The sequence below is a fragment of the Raphanus sativus genome, chromosome 3 (genome assembly GCF_000801105.2).
Source record: "Raphanus sativus cultivar WK10039 chromosome 3, ASM80110v3, whole genome shotgun sequence".
NCBI lineage: Eukaryota > Viridiplantae > Streptophyta > Magnoliopsida > Brassicales > Brassicaceae > Raphanus > Raphanus sativus.
In genome coordinates this window covers 26,088,269-26,114,488 of record NC_079513.1, presented here as the reverse complement: position 1 = coordinate 26,114,488, position 26,220 = coordinate 26,088,269, and the positions used below count along the sequence as shown (strand labels likewise).

At 35.1% G+C, this 26,220-nt stretch overlaps 4 protein-coding genes and 1 pseudogene across 5 annotated transcripts; 1 reads left to right on the top strand and 4 right to left on the bottom strand.

Annotated features, from left to right (window-relative positions):
- Window positions 1-340: 340 nt before the first annotated feature.
- On the bottom strand, window positions 341-1,148 carry LOC108845632 (probable F-box protein At4g22060; annotated as a pseudogene).
- A 4,806-nt stretch (window positions 1,149-5,954) lies between these two features.
- On the bottom strand, window positions 5,955-8,513 carry LOC130509544 (uncharacterized). The gene has a single exon (XM_057005689.1). It carries the CDS (start codon window positions 8,510-8,512, stop codon window positions 6,179-6,181), a length of 2,334 nt encoding a protein of 777 aa, XP_056861669.1. The 5' UTR covers window position 8,513; the 3' UTR covers window positions 5,955-6,178.
- Window positions 8,514-10,339: 1,826 nt separating this feature from the next.
- LOC108847568 (uncharacterized) lies at window positions 10,340-12,396 on the bottom strand. The gene is made up of 5 exons (XM_018620843.2): window positions 12,254-12,396; window positions 11,964-12,074; window positions 11,296-11,426; window positions 11,113-11,217; window positions 10,340-10,994 (listed from the first exon to the last, which is right to left on the bottom strand). The coding sequence occupies exons 2-5, from the start codon at window positions 12,027-12,029 to the stop codon at window positions 10,520-10,522; spliced, it is 777 nt and encodes a 258-aa protein (XP_018476345.1). The 5' UTR covers window positions 12,030-12,074; window positions 12,254-12,396; the 3' UTR covers window positions 10,340-10,519.
- Window positions 12,397-12,681: 285 nt separating this feature from the next.
- LOC108847567 (exocyst complex component SEC10a-like) lies at window positions 12,682-18,280 on the bottom strand. Of its 2 annotated transcripts, none has more exons than XM_018620840.2 (24): window positions 18,130-18,280; window positions 17,787-17,876; window positions 17,451-17,702; window positions 17,283-17,357; window positions 17,109-17,210; window positions 16,984-17,034; window positions 16,795-16,900; window positions 16,601-16,705; window positions 16,400-16,491; window positions 16,078-16,246; window positions 15,914-15,990; window positions 15,729-15,827; window positions 15,468-15,644; window positions 15,208-15,381; window positions 15,016-15,069; window positions 14,822-14,947; window positions 14,631-14,723; window positions 14,354-14,500; window positions 14,149-14,246; window positions 13,846-13,930; window positions 13,544-13,602; window positions 13,292-13,390; window positions 13,115-13,198; window positions 12,682-13,013 (listed from the first exon to the last, which is right to left on the bottom strand). In XM_018620840.2, exons 2-24 carry the CDS (start codon window positions 17,874-17,876, stop codon window positions 12,935-12,937), a joined length of 2,493 nt encoding a protein of 830 aa, XP_018476342.1. In that variant the 5' UTR covers window positions 18,130-18,280; the 3' UTR covers window positions 12,682-12,934. The 2 variants fall into 2 exon arrangements, with proteins under 2 accessions (XP_018476342.1, XP_018476343.1); XM_018620841.2 differs by having other exon boundaries at window positions 17,787-17,869; window positions 18,130-18,205.
- A 602-nt stretch (window positions 18,281-18,882) lies between these two features.
- LOC108847422 (DDT domain-containing protein PTM-like) lies at window positions 18,883-26,155 on the top strand. The gene is made up of 9 exons (XM_018620664.2): window positions 18,883-20,264; window positions 20,378-20,992; window positions 21,500-22,517; window positions 22,963-23,227; window positions 23,347-23,471; window positions 23,793-24,256; window positions 24,483-24,511; window positions 24,951-25,586; window positions 25,696-26,155. The coding sequence occupies exons 1-9, from the start codon at window positions 19,099-19,101 to the stop codon at window positions 25,833-25,835; spliced, it is 4,458 nt and encodes a 1,485-aa protein (XP_018476166.2). The 5' UTR covers window positions 18,883-19,098; the 3' UTR covers window positions 25,836-26,155.
- Window positions 26,156-26,220: the final 65 nt, after the last annotated feature.

The following is a 26,220-nucleotide window of genomic DNA, read 5'->3' as shown; positions in this document are numbered from 1 at the left end:
TAATATTTCATCACAAATTATTTTAAAACTAAATACTTTTAAAAATTTGATGACCAAATATTTAATTTAGTTGATGAAATCATGAAATAACTAAAAATATATATAGAGGTATCAAATTAGATATAATTTTATATATACATTTATATGCATATGTATATTACGGATCGGATCGGATATTCGTTTTTTTGTGATTTGCTCCTTATTTGACAGATATTAAACTTTAGTATTTGTTTCGATTCTTAAAGTTACGAATATCCGGATTTTTCGGATCAAATCAAAACAAATAATAGATCAAATCAAATTTTACAGATATTTTGTCCACATCTGCTCTTCTTCTCTATTATGCATGTCTATACGTCATGTGGTGCATGGGAACTGGGTGACAAGGAGCACCATAGTACAATACATCCTCTCGCTTTCTCGAATAATCATAGTTAACTTGCGTTTCAAATACTCGTCGCGGAATATCTTAAGAAAAATCCAAGACTTTGACATCACGAGAGCTAGTATACAAGTAAAGTCTATGATCTTTGTATACCATGTCAAAATTAAAGTTGAAAAGCTCAATTTGTTTCCAAAATTTATCACATTTTCTGGAATAAACCAAAAATTAGAGTTGGATTATCCATATAACCACATAATCTTTGTTTTTTTCGTCGAACCAGAATAAAATGTCTATGTTGTTGTTAGCCAATTTTACAAGAAACATATCATCTTCAGTCTTTACAATGATAAGTTGACACTTCATGGAAGGCAGATCGATCTTCTCATAGGTGAATTTATTCAAAATGTATATTAGATTGTATTGATGATCGTCTTGCATCAAGGGCCAACTTCCATAAGTAGCCAAACAATTATTATTTGCAAAGTTGATACCTAGATTTTGAATTCTATATAATTTGTCTGCTTTTTCCTCAGGATTAAACAAGTGGCAGTAATCTTTACCTTTTTTCTGGAAATAGAATCAACCAAGTGCTTTGATTGTTTGGTAAAGATCGTTAGGATGCATAGCGCCAAGATGAACAAACAGATTTATCCCTTTGAAAATCTGCAAAACCAAGACGTTCAAAAACCAACTGCATGATATCTGAAGGAAGGTTGGACCACCTGCTTTGTTCCATCTTTCCAGAACTTACTACTTGGGACATTTTAGAAACTAGAAAGCTCTATCTTTTTTTTTGGTTCGTTACATTCAAGAGCTCCATCTCTTGATATTACCTTAAGCATGTGCTACTCCAATCTATAAAAAAATGTAATATTTCACGGTAATCAATTTTTCAAAAGAAAAGGTTAATTCTTTATTGATTTAATAGTATGTTTTTTTTTTTTTTTTTTTTTTTACAAATCCGTGTTTTGTAAGGAATGAAATTATGTATGCTATGTGTTTTCCTACACCATGCGCAGTGATAATTTTTCAAAAATTTGAATTATATTTAAAATGAAATTTATTAATATTATAAAATTTATTATTTTTAACTAATATTTAATTAGGCATAAAATTAAGAAAAACAATAATTTTGTTTATTTTAAATTAATTTAAGAATATATGTATATATTTAAAATTTGAATCTTAGATAAAAAAAAATTCTATTTATTTGGGTTAAATGTATTAAATAAACTTGTATAAAATTACCAAAAAAATTCATATAAATTTTTTATAGTTATTAAAAATTTAAACTAAACAGTATTTATAAAATTTATAGATATCTAAAAGAAACTAATGGTATTACGAATAAAAATTTATTAATTTTTTAAAAGATGTAGAAAAGTTTGAAAATTATAGTAATAAAGTTGTATAATTACAAAAGTAAAATTAAATAAAATTTCGAAATTTATAATGCATACTAGGTGGTTACCCGCAAATTCGCGGATATAAATATTGTATGAAAATATATATTATGTATGAAAAATCGTAAAGTAATAACTGATGAAAATTTGGTAATAAAAATTTTGTGGAATTATATATGTAATTATCATATTCATTTTTCCAACACATATTATGCATATTTTCTGACTTTTTTTCTTTTTTCTTGTTATTATTTTGTTATTTTTTATCAAATTTTTGCTAATGTTTTTCTAATTTTTACAATTTGTTTTGCCAAATATTTATTTATTTTTCTAAATAATAATACAAATGAGGCAGTCAATGAACCAAAATTCATTTTGTAATTATTTTCAATCATAACATTTTTAATTAACTTTATTATTTGACTTTTTAGTCAAAGCTCTCACATGTTTTATTCAATATAATTTTTCCATCTTCAAAAGATATTATTCATGAAATATATATGGACATTATAAGATATTAATAATTATTATAGATACGACTATATTTTTATATGAAAATGAAACCATTATATCGATTTCTATACATTATTTTATATAGTATATAAATGAAAAAGAATTGATTAAACATTATTAGACTTTCTATTGTGAATTAGCTACCACAAATTATTAGTTGCAATATCATTTATGTTATTGGTAAGTGATAATAATTAGTTTAGACTTACATTTTATTTTAGAATTAATTAAAAGTTATTAAAAGTTTCATTCATTATATTATAAGTTTATAAATATAAAAAAGAATTTATCAACCATTATTATTATTTATATAATTTAACCAAGGTTCTAAAAAGAATAACTTTATATACTTTCAACCGATTAGAACAGTTTAAATCAAACTGAACTATTTCAATTGATTAAAATCGGTTAAAATAAATATAAATATTTTAACCAATCATTAATGCTAATATAAATCCACTAATTTTTCTAATTTCTTTTGTTGTTGTATATTTAATTTTGATAATTCATCACAATACTTTTATAATTAAACTAAAGAACTAAGATATATCATATAAACGTCAAGTATGTATAAAATAAATCGATAATTCATTAACGCCTTGGCCCCAAACTATCTATCTAGTTGTTAGTCATCTCTAAATCGTGTAATTACACCTAGCAATTTCTTGAACAATGGGATGTATAAACTCTTTAAATAATTTATTATTATGATAAAATAATTTTGTAAGCCATGATAAATAAATAATTATATAAATTCTTTACCTTTTTTATATATGACTTATAAAACATATATGGACATTATAAGAAATTAATAATTATTATAATACTTTATTTATGAATATAATGTTTTATTGAAGAATATGAAATCATTATATCAGTTTCTATAAATTGTATTCTATTAATTAATTTATATAGTATATAATTTACAAAGAATCAAACATTATAACACTTTCTATAGTTTTTACAAGTATTTACCACAAATTATCATTTGTAATATCATTTAGATTATTCAGTAAGTGATATTAATTAGCTATAGACTTATATTTTATTTTAATTAATTAAATTAGTTAAATTTGGAAACTCTCTCTATGATTGAAACCTAAACAAAATTTATTTAAGTGACTTCTCATTTAATATATATGAGGATTTCTTATTTTTTATAAAATATTTATAAACTCTTATAAATAATTTAAAATTATGAAAAAATAATGTTGTAAGCCATGATAATAATTATATATTTTTTATATTATTATTATAAATGACTTATAAAGCATATATGAACATTATAAGACATTAATAATTATATAAAATATTTTATTTACGAATATATAATATTTTATATAAGAATATGAGATCATATATCAATTTCTATAAATTGTGTTTTTATAATTATTTGAGGTAGTATATAAATATGAACAGAAATTAATCACAAGATTTTTTTTTTTGTTCAAATTTAATCACATGATTATACTTTCTATAATTTTGACAATTAGTTACCACAAAGTATTATATGTAATATCATTTAGAGTATTTGGTAAGTTATATTAATTAATTATAGACTTACCTTTTATTTTAGATTTAATTATAATAATTAAAAATTATAAATCTCTCAACCAATCAAATTATAACAATTTTCCTGAACTCTTTCTATGATTGACACATAAGAAAAAAATCACTTAAGTGATTTCTCAACTAATATATAGAAGAATTTGAATATATTTGTTTTAGTGATGATTTATAAGTTATTACCATATTTTAAGAAGTTTATCAAAAATACAAATCAACAATAAATGTAATATATTAATTATTTCCATATTTTATAAAGTTTAACAAAAATTTATATTTGCAACAAATGTAATTGTCCATGTCATATTTAACTATAAACTGTGTCATCAATTTTATTAACCATATCATCATTTTTTCAAAAAAATAATTGTATAAACGACATGTGGCAAATCACTTCGTAAATAATTTGGATGCATGTCCATAAGAAATGTCTAGACAGTAAGTAATTCTTTAATTTGTTTAAATAAGTAATTTTCCATAAAGAAAAAATCCTAGTTTGACATCTGATTAAAAAAAAATCAGGATGCATGCATGCATGCATATATTAATTTAGTTTTAAAAAAATGCATATATTATGTTTATAACTTTTGACCTTAATTTTGATTTTAAATAAATAGATAATATCTGAACCTAATTAACTACAAATTTGTTATATTGACCGTACACAACTCAAATTTCCAACTGCAAAAGATCTTGTAGGTGTGTGATTCTTGTCTTTCTTTTTTTTCCTCAAGAGAGATTATATATATAAACCAAAGTGTATAAGGATCAGTTTACAAACAGAACAACAACTAAACCCTTGGATGGCCAAAAAATGGAACTAAACTACAGACATGCTCATTACAGATGCTATCCTTTCTCATAATCTAATAGACTGGAGATCCAAAAAGGGGCACCTCTAGCTACATAGGATTGATACCATCGATCCATCACAGCACTGTCAGCAATGTGGATAGCTGGTCTGCGGAATATTGCAACAAATAGCATCATGAATGTACATACGTAAAATATAAATGTATTAAAAATATATTGTAAAACAATATTGCAAACTGTTTAAAATATTGTTAAAATTCATATTACTTCGGATTCGTTACTCTTCATGATCATCTTTACCATTATTATTATTTTTTATAAAAAAAATTAAACAAATACATCTTTACCATTATTACTTACCTTCATTCCATATGATCAATTTTGACATCATAAACCAATAGTATAGAATCACAATTTATGAATCACAATCAAACTTAATAAGAATAACTCTCTTATTAATCTCTTGAGGAAAATAACTCAAAACCTCAAGTTCTCTTAATCTCACAATTCATAATCTCACACAATCTCTCAACTCATAAGTTATGCAACACTTTGCATCTCCTTATATATAAATCTAACTTTCCTAAATTCATTAGGAATCATAAATAGATATGTTCCTAATCTATAACTCAATAGAATTAGGTAACTTGCATCCCAAGTTATTTCAAACTTATCCAACAATCTCCCCCTTAAGCTTGAACTCCATTTCGATAAGTCTTCAATATCAACAAAACTTCTCATCTCTTTGAACTTCAATTTCTCGAGTTCTTTCGTCAAGGTGTCAACACTCTCTTCACTCTCGGGTATATTCTGTACCTCGATCAAATCATACTCAACATACTCTCGTATGAAGTGATATAAGATCTGCTTCACGGCTTCAGTCTCTGCCATGTTGTCATCTTCACATAATGATAACTCAAAAATCTTTTGTTTGCTCGAACACCACAACATTGAAGTTTCATCAACATAAAAAATATTTCCTGCCACGCTCTTGCCATCAACCAGGTCAACTCTATGACCACTATCACTTTCTCCAACAATTGGTATCTCAGAAATTGCATATATCTTTATTGTAGCTCCACGAGATTCTTTGGATCTTTGCATATTTCGATTTAACACCTTACGCATATCAAACTTTGTTGCAATCTCGAAAGTCTTCACAAACTCATGCATGTATTGCCACATATGACATATGACAAAAACTGACTTCTTCTAAGGAATGAAAAAGTCACACGAGACTTCAGTGGAACATTTGCTAATAAGAACTCTCCACTCATTGTTTCTTTCGTCAACCCATAAAAACACATATCATTTAAAAACGTGTCAAAAGCTTTATCACAAAAGACAAGATTTTTGGTGTTGGCAGCTTCTTCACCATACACATCAAAAAGACTCCAATCCACGTCTTCACCGTTTTAGATCCATGATTCACCACGCGCAGCCATAGAAAAAGAACAAGATATAATTGATACCAGGGAACGTGGTTTGCCCGAGAAAATCAAACCGCTGGCTTGAAGGATGTAAGACGTCGAGCAAGATCATCTTCACGTTTTTCAACTTCCTTCAGTTTTCTCTCTGCAATCTGGTGATACCAGTTAGCTTCTGCTTGTAGAGCTTCAGATACGCGCAAGTCATCCACAACCATGACTAGAAGATTCTTCTTTTGACACAATGGCCGTTCCTTACACGCTTCTATCCATGACTCCTTGTTTATTACCAATAAAAAATAAACACACTCTGTTTCTATGGTAAGAGCATAATCATCCAGATACGCTGGTCTCACATTTACTCTCGTAGATCTCCTTAACTGAGATTGTGACCATTCTTGTTCATCACCATTGACATTATTCTCTTCTTCCTCTCTGTTTAATTTCTCGTTCGTCCCGTTTTCACTCATAACTCTAGTGTCTTGAGAACTTTCTTCTGCTGATGCAATATCTTTGACTCCCCTTAAACCAATACTGCTGAACTCTCTCAAGATAAAAGTTCCAGAATTCCTCCAACTTTCTGCTCCAGCAGAATCTGTCTTTGCATAATTAATGTAATTAAAGACTCTAAGCACCTCAAGGTTTGGTTTCTTCCTCTGTTCATCACTGTAGGCTTGGAACTCATAAGACACAAGCTTTCCAACTCTATCTGTTCGTAACGTTATGATTGTAGTTCTCGTTTCTTGTTCAGCAAGTATTTTGAATCTCTTGAACTTGTCCAATAACTCACTCTTTGAATAACCTTTCAGACGCTCAACCTGCTTTTTCTGATCCCCTAGCTTGATAGCCTCTTCCTGTAACTCATGGAACAACTCATCTGTAAACGGTTTTCCATCAACAAGTGACATAAGCTTCTCAACTTGCTCTGCCTTCTTGCGCTTATCTTTGGTCTTGTTATTAAACAGTATCATTCGATTGTCACATAGTTCAAGAATCTCTTTCAGAAACTCAGGGCACTCCTGACCCAAGTATTCCTCCAACGTCTCATCACTGTCTTGCAAAATATTCCCACCGGTAAGGACAGTGATCATATAGACAGCGGTCTTACTACCGAAAAGTGTTTGCAACTGATACAGAGAAAATTTCTCTTCATCTGTAGGCCGACCCCTTACAGTGAACACAAATAGAACAGCGTGGATTCCATCTTCAGCAAGAGTTATGCATCTCACAATCTCTTTCGCGATAAACTCAGCTGTCATTGACAAATCAAACAGACCAGGAGTATCAACGATATTGATGTTCTGCCCACATTCTCGTACAAATCTTTGTGACTCAGATGTATTAGTCACTGCTCTAGAGAGGTATTTGGACTTGAACACTTTCCTTCTAAGGGTGATGTTATCTTTTGTGCTCCTTCCGTTACGAGCACGCCCGATAAGAACTACGTTCCGGTTAGGGTTTGAGGATGAAGCAAACTCCCAATCATCTTCCATCATGTCTCCACCCGTCATGTTCTTATTCTTTTCTTGCTTAAAAATAGAGGAGATGAAGAAACCAGAAATATTTTCAACTTCTAAAGTCACCTTGTACCAGCAATTTCTGGACCTTGTTGTCTTCACAAATAATTGTTTTAAACGATCGTGGATCATCAGTGGAGCATCTTTTATTCCTTCTTGACATCCAGCGTCTTTAGAAACTGGCATCATCTTTCGCTTGTTTAGATACACCACCTCGTGGATCCTCAACTCATTAGTTTCTTGAATACCTTCGTCCTCTTTCTCAGTGGCTTCTTGGAACTTACGCAATCTGAGCTCATCACATAGACAACACTGAATATGTAAAGTATCTCTCTCTTTATAACGCCCTTGCTTGTATGATCCCTTCTGATAGCTACCTGATCTTCCATGACTTCTTCCTCTCCAGTTAGAGCGACATCCTCTTCTTCTTCCTCTGCTACCACCGCAATTCTCTTGCGTGTCTATGCTAGCGTTCATTAATTTTCCCTGTTCATCTTTCTGTTCTTCCTCTTCTTCACTAATTCTCTCTTTATACACTTTTGGCCTTCCAATGATATCTTCAAGGCTTGTTGTTTTCAGTTCAAGGATCTGTTCGAGAGACACAACGTTGCGTATGTATATTTTCTCAGTTAATATTTTCAGAAGCTTCCTCACAAATTTTGATTCTTCAATAGTTTCTCCAAGAGAATCTACTTTGGATGTAACTTCTGAAAGTTCCACAGCTAATACATCGACTGTGTCTTCGTCTTTCATCTTGATTTTGTCAAATTTGGCCATAGCTTTCGCGGTGTCAAGTTCTCCAACTTGTAGTCCTTCTCTTCTGCTTTTAGTTCCGAACTCAATGGCTTTCCACACCTTATTTTCTTTGAAAGCAATCATCAACCGCATCGCCAATACGATGTAGTTAGAGGAATTTAACATCAGGCACTTAATATAGGAGAATCCAAGTTCCTCATATTCTATATTAAATCCTTCTTCCTTCTCATTGTCACCCATGGTCTTCGTAACTTCAATGATCTTAAAGCTTCTCCTCACGATCTCATTAACCGCAACCAACAACAATGATCTGTTAAGGCTCTGATACCAAATATAGAATCACAATTTATGAATCACAATCAAACTTAATAAGAACTAGATTTTGACCCGCGCTTCGAAAGCGCGGGCATTATTTTTCACTTTTATAAAATATATTATTTGTTTGTAATTATTGAATTTATTTAATTTAATAAAATTTTCTTTATAATAAATTCGACACATAGAGTGTCTCTGGTAAACTATGTATTTCTCTAGTTTTTTTTTATTCGCTCTTCAATCAACATATTTATTTGGCTTGTTGTTAAAATAAATGATTATAGACTTTGTTTTTCATGTAATTATTAGGGTTTGGCAAAATGAATCCGAAGAACAGAACTGATACCAATCCGTAAATATAGTACCAAACCTGAACATAAATTAATTAAATATTTGAATTATTCAAAATTTTGTTAGTTAGAGAACCGAATCGGATCCGAACCGAAGTATTTGTGTACCTGAATTTATCTTAAAATAGATTTATATACTTACATATTAATCATTTTTATATTTAACGTATATAAAACATCAAGAATGATACTTTTAAATTGGTCTAAAATACTTGAAAATATATATAGATAGTCAAAAACAAATATCTGAAATAGTTAAAGTATACTCAAATCACCAAAAATACTTAAAGTAATTATTGATTTCGTATCCAAAAATTTAAATCAAACCAATTGATATGTTAAGCTTAGGTATTTTGACATTTATATGTTATTTAAATTTATAGGTAATATATTACTTTATTTATAGATTTTGAGAAATTTAAAATATATAGTGATTTAAAACTTTAAAAATAATTTAAATAGGTTATCCAAACCCAAACCAAACCCGCAAAGATCCGAATCAAACTCGAACAAAAATTTAGAAACATCCTAATAGGACTGAAATATTTGACCTCGAAAACCTGAAACACAAACCGATCAGAATCAAACCCGTATGGATGTCTGAAAACCCATCCTTAGTCATTATTATATATTGTATAATTTCATCATATAATTAATCGTATTTTTTATGTACCATCATATAAGTAATCATATAATTAATAGTATTTAATATGTATCATCATATAAATAATTACATATATTATATTTTAAAAACTTAATATGAAATATAAAAATCATAATTTGAGTTGTTATTTCAAATTGGGCTTTGTATTGTATGTTTTTTATATATATTGACAACATTCTTTTATAATGACTTAATAATTTAAGCCCATTACTGTTTATGTTTAATACTACTACCTTTGTTTCCAAACAAAATTTTTTTTTTAAAAAAAAGACTACAATCCATGTTTCCAAACACACCAAATTTTTTTTAGTACTCTTATCCAAGTATCCAAACACACCGAAATTGTATTTCAGCTTTAATAAGATAGATAACTCTCTTATTAATCTCTTGAGGAAAATAACTCAAAACCTCAGTTCTCTCAATCTCACAATTCATAATCTCACACAATCTCTTAACTCATAAGTTATGCAACACTTTGCATCTCCTTGTATATTAATCTAACTTTCCTAAATTCATTAGGAATCATAAATAGATATGTTCCTAATTTATAACTCAATAGAATTAGATAACTTGCATCCCAAGTTATTTCAAGCTTATCCAACAAATAGTACATCTCACTCATCAAATCAATGATCAAGAAATTTGTGAGATTAAACAAATAAAACTCTAACAAAGTATCTTCGACGACAAAGATAAAGCAAGTCTTGTCGTTCGACCATTATTGAATACTAATTGCTGTACAGATTAGTAAAGAAGTTAGTGCATTTAGAGGCTGTGGCTTGATTTTAATTACAGAGATACAACCATCACTCACTTCCTTCCCAGCCTAACCAAAAGAGCCTCATGCTTTGCAGCTGCAACTACTTCTGCAGCTTTGTTCGCAGCTTCACGCTTCATCGCCCTCTTGGCACGCCTGCCTGTTGCAGGACTGTTGTTAGTCTTCTCCTTTGCCTCACGCAAGGAGGAAGAAGAAGAGCCTGATTCAGAACCAGAGGCTTGGCCACCTCGGTGGTGCTTATGTTGGGCCTGGGCCGGCCTCGCTTCTTGGCGGCCTGACCTGACGAATCCATTGTCTCCCCACCTCCTGTTCCCTAAACGAAGATTCGAACCGTGCAGATAAAACTCGTCAAGGTCATCTTCGTCTTCCTCTTCATACTCCGGTGGAATGTCGAAATCATAATTGTCGTTGCCGTTGTACGACACCCGCTCCACTGCTTCCAGTGGAAGAAACCACGATGCTCTCAGGAGGAGGCAGACGCTCTCCTCGAACATGAAATCTTCAACGCTGCAGTGAAACATAACAGGAAAAAAAAAACTAGTTAGAAAGAACAAAGCAGTGTACAGTAAGTCAGTAACGATGAATAATGGTGTAAAATGTAAATAAAGATTGAATTGTTTTGTACCTTCCATCAAGAGCGCGGTGGAGATCGAGAAAATCAAATGGATGCTTACATTGTGGGCAGGTAGGTTTCTCTTTGTAACTTGCCCAACGGAGTATGCACGTCACACTACACATGAATACAAAAGAATGAATCATAGCTCTTAAAAATGAAATGAGAATGTACATAGAGGCAATGAGACATTACCAGTAAGCATGTTCACAGCCTTTGACCATAGCAGTTTCTTGAAGAGGTATAGTATCCAAACATATTGCACAGCATCCGCCATGGTTCCCGAAACTCAGCTCGTTGCTCACTACTTCAGTCTTCTTTTCATCCTAAGACACACAGAAAACTACATCTTCAATCAACCTTGTGAATGGATAATAATGAGAGAGATAAGTCAATATAATCCTAAAGGAGTTGCCTATGGTTGTAATAAGAAATGGAAAAGAAATTAAATTCGGACACAAGTAAACAATTCAGACACAAGTCACAGATTCAACATCAGGCAAGGAAAAACTTTAAAATCCAACCAAAGATGCAAAATTTTTACTAACCCAAAACGAATAGGAGGCAAGAGATTGTAATAAGAAAACGAAAAAAAAAACAAGTTCGAACACAAGTAAAACCAAATTCGGACACAAGTCACAGATTTAACATCAGGCAACGAAAAACTGTAAATCCAATCAAAGATTCGAAATTTAAACTAACCCACGTACATTAAGCACAAATAAGGAGGTCAAGAGATCAGAACCAAAACTCACGAACCCATCAATTCTAAGAGCACACATATAGATCATCAATTCAGACAGCAAAACACATAGATTGACCGAGTCAACGCAGATAGATTAACCATAAAACGAGAATAAGACCTGATCTTTAAGAGACAAAGAAGCTTCCACTTGCGTCTCAACAACGATCTGGATCGAGGAACTCATGGCGAAAGGAAGAGAAAAGAAGAAGAAAATTGGCTCCCCCAGAATCTGAGAACGAGAGATCAGATGATAAGAAGAAAAATTATTTCTTTGAAATCTATCTATTACGCAAGCAGATGGAAAAAAAAGAAACTAATCGAGTAATCTGACGAAGAAGAAGAGTCTAGAGCTCAGAGAGATAGATAGAAAGAGAGGAAAGTGAAATGAGAATGATGTTTCGGAGAGACCTAAAGGAGAGCAAAGAGCAGAGGATTCGGGAACCGCCGCAGATTAAAGACCACCGACCGCTCCTCCACCCCCCAGATATCGAGCGGTGTTTATAAAAAAAAAAAACCTAGCGGCTTAGGCGGTTTTTGTTTATTTATTTTATATGAGGTTGAACTTAAAGAGTCCATAAATCGTGGATTAAATGATTTATTTGTATACGACAAAATTTATTTATTTATTTATATGTACTTTTTTTTTTGTCAACTGATTTATTATATATTCTTACATCAACAAAACCCATGTTGTAATATTAAAAAGCATTTATTTGGAATCGAAATAACCAAAATGTATGAAAATAATCAGAAAAGATTGAAAGTTGCTCAAAACAAGAGCATTGTTGCATATAGTTGAAAGGGTATTTGCTAAATAAGGAAGGGGAAGCTAATCATACATTAACAAGGATTAAACTGGTTCAAAGTGTAATACAAAGTACTTCAAATTTGTTCTTTTGTAAAACTGGTTATAAGAATCAACTAACAAAGGAGTGTGACTGGTTCAAAGTGTTTGCTGCACTCGTACAAAATAAGGATTCAGAATTTAGAGAGGGCATATGATTATTATTCAAGTTAATATACATAAAATATCTCTGGGCAGTAGAGGACTTGGTTCAAGTAGTGTCTCTTTAAACATTGGTATCATCATCAGCTCAAGCTTGGCCACAGCGAGCTGAGTCTTGTTGCCAGCTTCGCACTCTTATAGTCTTCCCGCAGTTGTATAAACCTGTCAAAACACATAACAATTCCATCAACAAACATTGCTTTCACTACACTACTCTCACGTTTTAGTTTTTTGTCTTAAATGTTTTTCCTTTCTCTCTTTACCTTTGCGCGTCTTTGCGAATGCTTGGACTCCCCTCGAACAAAGTCGCCAGACTTTCTGGAGCAACGATGAATACGTTCGCCATTCTACACTCACACAAGCAGGACAAGTTGTTACATTAACTATTAAAAATAGAAGAACTAATAGCATGACTAGGGCTGGCTCAAGAATGTTATTACATTCCCAGAAGCTCAAATTTCTCCTCCACAGATGGAACGCTGAATCTCTTAACAAAATCTCCATACTCGTTTATGTCACGCTTCAGCCGCAGTCCTCCACTATTCATACCACAAAACAGAAACAAGGTTTATTCACACAGTCCATTGATTGTTTCTTTTTCCAATGGAATGGATCTGTTAGTTAATGCGGCTAGAGTTTAATCTAATATACCAAGATGTGCAACTACATCAAATAATGAGATTGAATTATACCTTGGATTGAATGTGAACTTCTGCCAGTGAGTTAGTAGTAGTTTGTCTAGCCTGTTCCCCTGGAAATAACAAAGAAAATTCACTTCAAATCCTCACCCTTCTCAATATAAAACATCATGTCATATGATGCAGAAAACACATTTTAAGCAGCATTTGGGGATCGGATCATTCAGTTGTAATAATGCTGGACTACCACCTATCAGGTGAAAACTTAGTAGTATATGAAGAATCAAGACATCGCACAAGAACTAACAATTAGTCAACACAAGGCATAATGAAATCTTTGGTGATACAAATCATACCAGTTCAGTCAGGAAGGCTTGCTTATTAAGACCTTCCAATGCAGTGAAGGCTGACTCAAGTACCCGGGAGAGATAAGCCACGACTCTACGAAAAAGAGTGGAGTTAGATACCAAAGTAACATGTTCACTGGAAATGATATTAAAAAGAGTACAGTGTTGAGAGATGACCAATACATGTCATATAAAATGGTTTCTTAAACTACAAATTACACTAGTAACAAGCACACTTCTGGCTTTTCACACAGGAGAAAAGTGAAAGACTCCATGACCACTAGAGGAACGTAGAGTTTGAGATCGACCAACCTTATGCAGGCATTTGTTGGGCGGTGATCAGGAGAAAATCCATCATCAGGTGATCTATAATCCGTAGCCAGCTGCTCAGCTGAAAGCAGTCTTTCAACCTAATAGAAAGACAAGTTTAAGCATGATTCTTGACCTATTCACTCAGCACTGATCCTCAAGGATCTCTGCTTGTAGATTACACAAAAAAAAAACAACAACAACTAACCTCAGATATCACAGTTTCAATGCACTGTTGGAGTCCCTTGTAAGCAGCAACCTCTGCTTTGGACAGAGCAGTTGACATTTCTTCACATGATGCAGCATGTGCACCATCCACTGGTAGGAGAAGCCGAGAAATAGAATTTGCAAAATACTGGAAACCATAAAATTATAAGATTAGAATAGGGGACAAAATATAGAATTTCAATAGTACTTCAATGGTTGAATAGCTGAAGCCTTCTTGTATTAAATAATTGAAACAAAATGATAAATATAAACCATGCCTGCTGAACTATAGCAACACTGCTACCACAACGTTGGACAGCAACCATGAAGGCTTTAAAGCTACTTTCACCAGCAGCAGCTGCTGCTTCTGCCTGAGAAACAATCAAAAGGAATTATAAGTAGCTCTTCCTAACAACTGGAATAAATGAAGACTTTCAAATAGTGGCAAAGAGTAACGTGAAGTAATTACAGCGGAAGCAGCTGCCGCAGCCACTCTTCTGCTAAGTGTGCCCAAAACAAATCTCTCCCTCAGTCCCGCAGCTTCAGACAGGCCATCCCTTGCACGTTCAAGTCCCTCAGTTATGTATACGCTCACCTGAAAGAACTCATCATGCATTAGCACAATGAATTATGAGTGATTCTAGAATCTTATGTAAAGCATACCTGATCTAGCAGGCAAGTAAATATGGCTTTAACATTGGCTGCAAGTGTGGCTGGCTGCACAAAGAAAAAAATTATAGATCACATATACAAATCTCAGATGCCATAGTCAGATAGTTTTGCCAAAATCAATATTTTAAAATAATTTGTTTGTCAATATCCTAATTATTCTCGTAAATTGTTAACTGGAGTAACCTGAGATGACAACAGTGTGCATCTGGATATTGCTTCTTCATTCCATCGAACAAACTCCGTCACAACAGTGACTGCTATCTGCTGCTGAGAAGATGATATTGAAGCACCCTTAGAGCGTCCTATTGTCCCAGATGATTCCGAGCCTTGCTGACTCTCAGCACGTAATTCTTCCATCTGTAGAGAAACACACATATCTAAGCACTCCACAATAATAATAAAAACTGACTTCAATGAGGAGATGAAAAAAAGTACTATTAAACCTTTGCTTGATACAGTTGTTTCAAGGAGGCTTGCTCATGCTCAGGGTATTCATCCTTGTGCGAGGAAAACAAGGACTCTGTCAAATCTTCAACATCCAGGTCACCGCATCCAACAGCTCGGAGGTCTTTAGCTAGTTCTTGGGTTCTCTCATATGCAACCGCAAACATTCTAAGGTACTAAAAGACAAAAACCCAAGAGTTAACTTTCTTATCCCATTTATAGTAAGCAGAAAGACAAGAAGATAGTAGGTATCAACGCACTAGTAATAGTCCGCCTTCTTGCACAGGTGGTGGACTCATAAGAGAGGGCTTCACCAAGATTTTGTCAAGAATACCTGTGACACGCTGCTCGAGAACTCTCTGCGTAAAATAAAAGAGGAGTTGGTATTAGCTTATTCATATGCCGGGATCACACTACAGTGTCCAAATCATCGGTTCCCATTTACCTGAACTAAGATCGCCATAACTTCATTTGGAGCGGGGAAAACAGCTGTAATGGTCGCTGCTTCTTTGCGTACAGTGTCTACAAATGAGAAGTAACAAAAGATATGAATCAGCATAAAAGCATGTTTCAAGTATTGCATCTAGATCACATGGCAATCCTTCAGACCTGTAATTTGCTTGTATAACGAAGAAAGTCCACGGGCAACATTGTTAGGACTAGGCAGAGAACCGTCGTCACCAAGCACCAACCTAATGTCTGAATTCATGACTTCCACATCAATAAACATTGGACGCGTTGCCACATAGTGTTGCATGGCACTTGTACCCCTGTTAAACTGAAAGTCAAGAAGAAAAAAAAACTAAATATCAATATAGCATATACAAGAGTAGAACTAGACATATGAAATGATTCGTTTCTGAATTTAAAACAGAGAACAGGTTTTCCTGCTGAACTGCAAATGTGCATGCTTCAGAATAAAGTAATTCACCTGTGACAAAATCTTAGCACATTCGGACATGGTGGACAAATCTCTCCGCTGTGATGCAGCATCAAAACGAGATAAAAGCCTGTTCTCCAATTCTACAACATTGTATTCAAAATGTCACAAAGGTTGAATTTTAGAATACACTTATCCTCTTCCATCCTAGTGAATATTTATAAAAAAACAGTGTGTAACAAAATAGTTTACCATTACAGTAATCCTGAAGATTAGCAACTGCAACTTCCAGTCCTCGGCCAGGGGTTGCATTTCCTGCAGCACCTTGCCTTCCAATGTCTTCCTCAGCAAACGATCCTGATATCAACAAGGCGACCATCAAAAATAAATTATAACCCAGTTTAACTATAAACTTTCATAGATAGAATATAACTATCACATCATACGTAATTTCTGAGCGATAGAAGCAGCCTCAGCTACACGGCTATCATCAGAAAACAAAGCAGAAAGCTCCATAAGATCCCCTGGGCTGCCGTTGAACTCCATCAGGTACTGCATTGGTTGAACAAGGATTAACTTTAAGCATTCATTTACCTAATTATGCAACCAACCTTCCAAAACAGATGCGGTCTTACCTTTATAAGCTCTATGGTCTGGCTAGCAGTTTCCCGCTGAGCATCTGCACTCTGAGAGAGGAAGCATACGTCAATACTGGATTTAGATCCACCAAATAGTTCGTTATAGCCGGGACTAACTTTACCTGCAAATGATCTCCTATTTTTGCAGCGGTCTGTCCAACACTTGAAATACGACCGTCCAGCCTTGCAAAGCTCTCAAACAAACCATCCACACCTTTCTCTATCTAAAAGGAGAATCCTTTTAATCCAATTGAAGAAACCTAATGAAAAAAATAAGAAGTGTTTGTCTAACAAACCTCAGTCAGTGTCTTCCGGTGCTTGCCATCTTGTGTTGAAACTTCCTTCTTTAGCGTGTCGAGCCTTCCATCAACCTTACCAAAAATACGTTAAACAAAAGCCTTAAAATTTTCAGAAAGGATGGAAAGAAAGAAACCAATACCACACACACACACACACACACTCACCTGCTTCCGCAGATCAATCAACTCCTTGCAAGCGTCTTTAAACAAAGACAAGAGACCATCTACTTCAGGGAAGAAAGGAGCAGAAGACATCTGAGAGAACCTGGATGCATCAGACTGCCCACCACGTAAATGCCCATTACCCAAACCATCAATGTTGCCGTGTCCATCACCTGAATCAGCTTCTTCTTCCAGGAAAGAAGGCAAGAGATCGTTCACCAGGTTCCCAAATAACGCATCAAATGAAAAGTCTCCCTGCGAGAGAGAGTAGAGACCAAAACAAAACAAAAAAATCAGAATCCTTTAACAAAAGCAAACCCACAAAGGTGAAGCCTTTACCTTGAAATCTTCAATGTCGAGTATCACAGGAGCAGAGTTAGCAGAGGATGATGATCTGGGACCTCTTGCTCCTCTCATTCCTTCTGCCATCTGATGAAAAATTAGAAAGAAACATAAAAATGAAAAATTCAAGGAGTTGTAAGAATCAAGTTTGATAGATCATATGAGAGACGAACATTCAATAATGACGCGTCAGATTCTAATTAAATAAAGGACTGTAGCATCAAAGTCATAACATTTAAATAATTTTCTCATCCGAATGATACAAAGTCGGAAACTTAAGGACGACCCGTCTCGCGGATAACGATACGGGAGAGGAAAAAGTTGATACGGAGGAACGTACCGGAGGTGAAGAGCGAGATCTAGCCGGCGGAGACCGGTGAGTTTGAGGGAGAGAAAGACGGAGAAAGAGAGAGACGGTCAGCTTTGGCGGAGTTTTTCACATTATAGTAGAGCTGTTAAATTTATTATTAGTAGCAGGTTATTTTTTTAACCGCCCGGTTTAAATTGTTGTTTCAGGTTTTAGATTAAAGCATCTACAAATTTACTTTTTTTTTTACGGACTGTAGATCAAAACGCCAAAATCCAAACGCAAATATTTTTGCTAAGTAAAGTTGAATGGTGAAATTTAACATTTGTAAATAATTAATTTTGAGAAATTATTTAAAATAATTAGATACTATTTTTTAAAAATATTTAAACATTTAAATTTATATTTGAATGATTATTGAATAAAATCTAGTATTTAAGAATGAGGTTGGGTTTACAAAATTAAAATTTCCCTAAATATTCATTAAAAATAGAAAATAAATATATTTATAAAATTATATTCAAGGTTTAATGATTAGAATTGAAGATCTAGTATTTATAGGTGGAACTAGAATAAAAGCTTAAAATATTAAGTAAAATATTAAAATAATTGGGATGCTATTTTGTGATAAGAAAAAACTAAAAATATATTCATGAAATTTGCCCCATATAAAATATAGTAAAAAAAAACAATTCAGAGAAATAATATTAATGAAAGGTAAAAAATAAAAACAAATCACAGACTTTGACCAAGAGAATTGGTTAATAAGCAAGCGTTACTCTCTCTACTCCCCTTCTTTCTTACCCGAAGAGAGAGAAATAAAGAAGAGAGAGAATCTCCGTCCCTTCCTCTCTTTCTCTCTCTCTCCTGCACGTTATAAGCGTTCTCCTCTTTATCGCCCATCCCCTTTCAGACTTTTTAGCCCCAATGAGTTTGCTTCGCTTCGTTGGTTCATAGATTCGCTAAAGCAAAAGCCCTCACCACACCAATCAACCAATCAAAATGGAGCTGGTGGGGAAAGTCGTTAGGAAAGAGATCCAAGGGGTCGGGCTTTGCTCAGGGACGGTTCGATCTCGCGACGATTCGTCTGGACTCTTCGAGATCGTTTACGAGAATGGCGTCACGGAGATCTCGGAACCAGCTGAGGTCGCTGCTCTCCTGACGACGACGGGAGAAGAAGGTGAATCCCAGCAGCCTCGAGGGGAGGGTGTTGTCGATTTGAATTGTGGTTTTGTGGAAACCCTAGGAGGAGGTGTGGATTTGAATACGACTGTGGTGCTGGGATCGGAAAACGGGTTTGATGTCACTACTGGGTTGGATTTGAATTTGAATGAGGGTTTAGGGTTGGTTGATGTGAGTATCGATTACGAGGAGGAGTGTAGTGATAAGAGGAGGGGGTTTATTGATCTGAACATGGATGCGAGCTGTGATTTGGACAATGCGCACAAGAGGGAGGGAGGATTTGATTTGAACCTGGAGGTTAACGTTGAGAACATGCAGAAGGATGATCTTGAGAGTGGAGAATGTAAAGAAGTTCATGTTGCTGAAGTGTCCAGCGTTCAGCTTCTGGAGGAGATAGGGAAACAGAACGGTGTTTCTCTGCAGGAGATCAACACTCCTGATTCTAATGTAGCTGAGCGGGAGCATGATAAGTCTCTCTCTGATAGGGAAATGTCGGATGGATATACAAGGGGTAAGAGGAAAAGAAGAAAAGGCTCGGAGAAGCCGGAGTTCACGAGTCAGCCTCGGTTGAGAAGAAGCGCTCGCAGAATGTCAGCTCGATTCACTGTTGCAGCTTCTTTAGCTGATCAAGTGTCCCCTTCTCCGTCGGTTAGTAGTCTGACAGACGAGAAAACTTGGATCGTTGATGAAAAGCCTGAGGATATTTCTGTGCTTCCGCCAAAGCCACAGTTACCTCCATCCTCGCATGTTTTGAATTTAGATGGTCTTCCCGTACTTAAGGTTTTCACTGCTTACTCTTGCCTGAGGTCCTTCAGTACGTTGCTGTTTTTGAGTCCCTTTGAGTTGAAGGATTTTGTGGAAGCGCTGAGGTGCATGTCTCCTAGTATGTTACTTGATAGCATCCATGTTTCGGTCTTGCAACTATTAAAAAAACGTTTGAAACAACTCGGTGATGAAGGTGACCGGTCTGCGTCTGCTTGCCTGAGGTATGCTTATTATTTTCTGTCTTGAGTCTTGAATACTTCACTTTTATTGCTGTTTTATGGACGTAAGCTTCTCTGGTTTTGGTTCTCATCTGCTGGTCGTGTATTAAATGCAGGAGTCTTGATTGGGATACGTTGGATGTGGTTAATTATCCCCTTTTTGTGGTCGAATACCTGCTATTTTATGGGTCTAAGGACGACCCCGGAGTGGATCTAGCTCGATTTAAATATTTGAGAAACGAGTATTTCAGACAGCCCATGAATCTGAAAATTGATATACTTAGCCGTTTGTGTGATGATATGACAGATGCTGAAATTGTAAAATCAGAGCTTGATAAAAGATCTTTTGCAGCTGAGTCTGAAATCGAAACTGACAGGAAGACAAATACAGAAGTGAGACGCAGAAAGCGAACTATGATGGAGCTGGCAGATGATCTGTCTTTGAATGATGAAGTTATTGATCTCTCGTTTGACCGGAACAGTGACTACTGTTGTCTTTGTAAAATTGATGGGAACTTACTTTGCTGTGATGGTTGTCCGGCTGCCTATCATTCTAAGTGTGTCGGTGTTGCCAGTGACCTTTTGCCTGAGGGTGACTGGTACTGTCCTGAATGTGCATTTGATCGGCTTGTACCAGGATTAAAGCCTGAAAAGCAAATTCGAGGAGCAGAGTTCTTAGAGATTGATCCCCATGGCCGAAGATACTACAGCAGTTGTGGCTACTTACTGGTGTAAGTTTCTTTCTTTTGATTCTCTTGTTCAAAGAAGGGTTAGTACATGATCTCAGTGGAATCAGTTTAGTAGAGTCACCACTAGAATTTTTTGATTAGTAAATAAATATACCTTTAATGATAGTAGATATTTTTGCTGTCTTACCTCAGTAGTACAACTTTCTGATGATGTCTGGCGAGCACTGTAGATACATGTTGATTATATGCCATAGCTCGTAAGTGAAGGTTTTAGCTTTAAAAACGACCCCCAATTTTAGCTTGCTGGAGCATTAACTGAACCACGTAGGATGAACTAGAATATGCATATAACATGATAAAACTGTCGTTCCTGTAAATTTTAGCTGCAATTTCTTACCCTTAGTTTTGAATTGCATTTTTCACTCTCTATGTGTGAAGATATGGAATGTTTCTTATCATCTACTTCTAGGAACTTCTTTCATATGCTGATTGTAGGAACTGCAATATCTCTTCACAGGCTGGCTGATGTTGTTCACTATGAATTTGCAGGATAGATACGGACGACTCAGGCTCAGTGAACTACTACCATATGAATGATGTGATCCTTGTATTGGAGCAGCTCAAGTCATGCGGTCGTTTCTATCTTGACGTAATAAATGCAATTAAAAAGCACTGCAATATCCCTGCTGGGCTGAAAAGGACAATCAGCGGTGTGAATTCACAAATATCCGCTTGCTTGGATAAATCAGCCAAAGGAATGGTTTCTTCTATTGATGGGTTCAAGGCTTCTTTACCAGCTCCAGAAAAACAGCCAACATCTGGAGTTAGAAAAAGGCTAGACGAAGCATCTAGCAATGGAGGTCCACATAATCATTTTCGTAGGACTCGTCGGAAGATATCAGATTCAGCTACTGGACTAGATATCCATAATTTGAGTTCCGAAGGCTCTGCTGAAACTGTACAAAATGGTTTGGATGTCATGAAGGAGCCAAATCTGAATATCCATGCATCTTCCCATGATTTGGCTAGAATGAACACAAGGAAAGGAATTAGACAGAATGTGCAGAGCGAAACAGGCTACCGGAACCAGTACATATTTGCTCAAATGACTACAGCAATTTCTGAAGAGCTGGCGCGTAAGTCATTTAGCCGTACCAGTGATATGCGATCTGATGAAGAGATAACTTCTACCCAGGTGAAGACTATATTGATGAAAACCACTAAATTTCAATGGCGAAACATCCAAGGCCTCTACCTAGATGCGTGGAAAGAAAAATGTGGATGGTGTCATTCTTGCAAATCTGAGGATGCCGGGAGTGAGACAGATTGTTTGTTTAACATGAGTCTCGGGGCTTTACGGAGTCCTTCGGAAACTGAAGTTGCTAACAGTCAACCCATTGATGAGAAAAGTCATCTTATGGCTATCATTTGCCAGATGTTATCCATGGAAAGTCGATTGCAAGGTCTTTTGGTTGGTCCATGGTTGAATCCACAGCACTCGAGAATTTGGCGTGAACATATTCTGAACGCATCAAGTATATCAAGCTTGAGACATTTATTAGTTGAAGTAAGTTTTTCTCAAGATTTCAGTTTGCAATGGCAATGTTTTAAAGTTGAATCAACTTTTTTTTTTCGAAAAGTCATTTTTCTTCATTATAGTCTCCTGCTACAGAAAACTTTAGCTTTGGTTTGTTATCTTCCTACTTGAAAGCTTGTCCTAATCAATTTGTGGTAAAAAAAATTAGTATGGCTAGGGATGTTGAATGTTTTGCTTCTTCTCCATTTGATTAAGGCTTAACGATCTTCAGAAGTTTTAAGTAGGATTTCTTGAGCACTTGATTGTTTTTTTTTTTTTTAGTATGATGGGGATATCCATATAAAACAACCATAAACAAAACTTTAGGACCAAGCTACCATGGATATTTTACTTGCTAAACAAGCACTTGATTGTTGTGTAGAGCATTATTGATAAATCTCCTAATGAATTTTTTTTTTGTGAATTACCTCTGCAGTTAGAGGCAAATTTGCATCATCGTGTCGTTTCACTTCAGTGGCTAAACCATGTCGATTCTTCCGTAGAAATGGGCTCCTCTAGACATATTATCATATCAAAGACTGCTAAAAGGCGCGGGACATTGCTGGAGTCGGGTGTTAACCCTACTGCAAAGAAAAATGGTGCACTGAGCATGTGTTGGTGGAGAGGCGGCCGAATTTCACGGCAACTATTCAACTGGAAGGTTTTACCTCGCTCTTTGGTCTCGAAGGCTGCTAAACAAGGTTTATATTTTCTCTTTTCTTCTTGGTTTCACGTTTGTTTTTCTTCTGTGTTTAACTATTCCTTTGTTCCTCTCACTTCCATTTACTTGTTTCATTTTCCATGCACATACACTATGCAGGTGGAAGTATGAACATTCCAGGGATACTGTATCCTGAGAATTCAGACCCCGCTAAGAGGAGCCGACGTGTTGCCTGGGAAGCAGCTGTTGAGTCATCTACGACTTCAGAGCAGCTCGGATTTCAGGTAATATAAACTTGGTCAAACTGAATGTAATTCTTGTTTCATTGCTATGGACAATAGATAAGGTTGTATTGGTAATGCACATCCTGACAATATTTCGGTTTCCATTTGGCCTATGCATGAGTTTAGATTGTCAAACTGATTGAGATTTTAAGTTTTCTTTTGTGGACTCTAATTGTCAAATTGCGGTGAAGTAAATCTAATTTGTCGACATTTGCAATTTTATACACTTATCATTTGTCTTGTTCCACCGTCTCCAATAAATGTCTACTTGTGGAATGCCTTTTATCCTTGGATGACAGCTAACAGTTCAGTAATCTACAGGTAAGGACACTCCACTCTTACATAAACTGGGATGATATTGAAAACAGCCATCTTCTTCCTCCGTCGGACAAAGAGTCCAAAAAATCTGCCAGGCTGTTCAAAAAAGCAATAGTCCGTAGGAAGTGCATAGAGGAAGAAACTGTGAAATATCTCCTTGACTTTGGTAAAAGGAGACATATTCCGGATGTTGTGTTGAAGAATGGTCGCATGATTGAAGAATCCTCGAGTGAAAGAAAAAAGTTCTGGCTGAATGAATCATATGTGCCTTTACATCTTCTGAAAGGATTTGAAGAGAAAAAAGCTGTACGTAAAACTAGTAAGCCAGGAGGCTCCTTCAGACACTCTGAGATAGACAAAGTACGGAAAATATCCTCAGAGAAAAAAGGATTCTCATACCTATTTGAGAGGGCAGAAAGACCTGAGGTCTCTTTGTGTGAGCAATGTAAGAAAGATGTGCCGTTAAGGTATGTACTTATCACAACCCTTTTTGCCTTAAAAAGTCCGTATCTTGATTAGTGTAGCAATCGTATATTTGTCCAAGCTCAAAAAGGATTGTCGCTTGGACTCTGTGTAGAACCTGATAGCATGGCATCTGACCTACAAAACATATATTTTTGTTTTTTCTTTGTTTGTTATGTACTTTTCTTTCTTAACTGCTTTTTGATGGTGTTTGTTTTCCTTGAATGACAGTGATGCTGCCTGCTGCCACATCTGCAAAGGTGAGTATCTTTTGCTGTTTCTTTTTTGTTAAAGAGTTTTTTCATTGCAAAGGCTATGCTTGTGTAGGTGTAATCTAATAATAATCTAGCCCATACATAACACAGACAAACTCCACAAAACTTCTTGAATTGGAAGGGGTAGATTTTAAAGTAGAATTTTTCATGCACAAGAAAAATAATTAAACATTATGGATGTATTGACCTGCGGTATAGCCGGTTCAACCTGGTGATCCGAAAGGCAAATCCAGTTCACTAACCAATGTGATTCCCTTTAGACTATGAAACTTTACTCCAAAATGAAACTTGAAAGTGATAGTCCCATAGAATTGTTAGTAGCTAGACTCAATCCTAAACCAAAGGTGGCTACTAGCATGATCTTTCAGAAAATATATACTTAGTAAGAGCTTGTTATTGATATTACCTATGATATAAATTTCAGGACTATTTCACAAAAAGCATATCAGGAAAGCGGATAAAGAAGGCAAGTACATCTGTCTTGCATGCAGAAGTGAAGTGCTAGCAAAAGAACAACCCATCGCACGTAGAAGAGGGCGGCCCCCAGGGAGTTTCCGTAAAAAAGTTGGAGTTCAGACACAAAAGCATAAAAAGGTCATACCTGCTCGCAAATCAGTTCGGCTAAAGAAGACTAAAACGTCACTGGCAGAGAGAATTTCTGTTAGGTCAAAGAATCGTAAAAAGGTTGTTGCAAACAAACCAGTGCGACGTTCGGGCAGGAAACCGAAGCATGTTGTTCGGCTGCAGGATGAAAGTCAAGTTTCTGGAGGGGGTAAGAAACGCAAACTGGAAACCAAAAGAGGCAGAGGCAGGCCTAAGAAAGTAAAACAAGAGATTTCCGTAAGAAACATGAGAACAGAAAGGATCTTTAGCTATTGGTTGAATGGACTCCGCTTATCAAGAAAGCCTGATGATGAACGGATCAGTAAGTTCTCGAGAGATGGATGTTCTAAACCTTTGGAGAACTCGGATTCTGACCAAGTTCAACGTCAGTGTCATTTATGCGGCTCGATGGACTCTGAAACCGGATCAACTTTCATCGCTTGCGAAATCTGTGAAAGTAAATCCATTTGCTAACCTTCTTTTGGTTCACCATGACTAAAAACTGCAGGAGTTTGTTTCCTTTGTTCTCATTTTTATTTTTCTCTTTTTGTCTGTAATGTTTGTAGAATGGTACCATGGAGATGCATGTGGGATTGACGAGAAGAACTCAAGTATGGTGATTGGATTCCGGTGCCATCTCTGTCGAGAAAAGCCTTCTCCCACCTGTCCACATATGAGATCTACTACATCCCCTGTCCCATCCTAAGCTGTGAATATTGATCAAGTTAGAAAATCAGAGTAGAGAAGGAGGAAATGTTTGGTGGGTAGTATGAAGTTATGCTTGGCTTGTTACTTGGATGAGTAGGTACTTGAGTGAAGTGGTCGACTTAGAATTAGATTGAACAAAGAAAAAAGGGATTCAAGAACCAGAGTTAATTTTAACATTAATTTCGATTTTTCAGAATGGAGGGAGTTAGTAACATGTGACTGTATGTAAAGAATATGTTGAACACATTTTCTACCAAAAACGATTGGTATTGGTGTTTATTAGCTTTACCAAATGTAATATGTACCCTTCTGTCTTCATCTCCATTAGCGTTAACAATTGGTATGCATGTTGGTTCTTCTCTTAATTTATATACCCTATAGAT

Coding starts and splice junctions, on each gene's coding strand:
- LOC130509544 (XM_057005689.1), bottom strand. CDS start 8,512: ATGCGGTTGATGATTGCTTTCAAAGAAAATAAGGTGTGGAAAGCCATT.
- LOC108847568 (XM_018620843.2), bottom strand. CDS start 12,029: ATGAGTTCCTCGATCCAGATCGTTGTTGAGACGCAAGTGGAAGCTTCT. Junction 11,218..11,295: donor GGCTGTGAACATGCTTACTG/GTAATGTCTCAT, acceptor ATTCATGTGTAG/TGTGACGTGCATACTCCGTT. Junction 10,995..11,112: donor CACCGCGCTCTTGATGGAAG/GTACAAAACAAT, acceptor GTTTCACTGCAG/CGTTGAAGATTTCATGTTCG.
- LOC108847567 (XM_018620840.2), bottom strand. CDS start 17,876: ATGGCAGAAGGAATGAGAGGAGCAAGAGGTCCCAGATCATCATCCTCT. Junction 14,501..14,630: donor GTGTTGCTATAGTTCAGCAG/GCATGGTTTATA, acceptor TATGGTTTCCAG/TATTTTGCAAATTCTATTTC. Junction 13,391..13,543: donor AAGTTCACATTCAATCCAAG/GTATAATTCAAT, acceptor TGGTATGAATAG/TGGAGGACTGCGGCTGAAGC.
- LOC108847422 (XM_018620664.2), top strand. CDS start 19,099: ATGGAGCTGGTGGGGAAAGTCGTTAGGAAAGAGATCCAAGGGGTCGGG. Junction 20,993..21,499: donor AGTTGTGGCTACTTACTGGT/GTAAGTTTCTTT, acceptor ATGAATTTGCAG/GATAGATACGGACGACTCAG. Junction 25,587..25,695: donor CGCTTGCGAAATCTGTGAAA/GTAAATCCATTT, acceptor TAATGTTTGTAG/AATGGTACCATGGAGATGCA.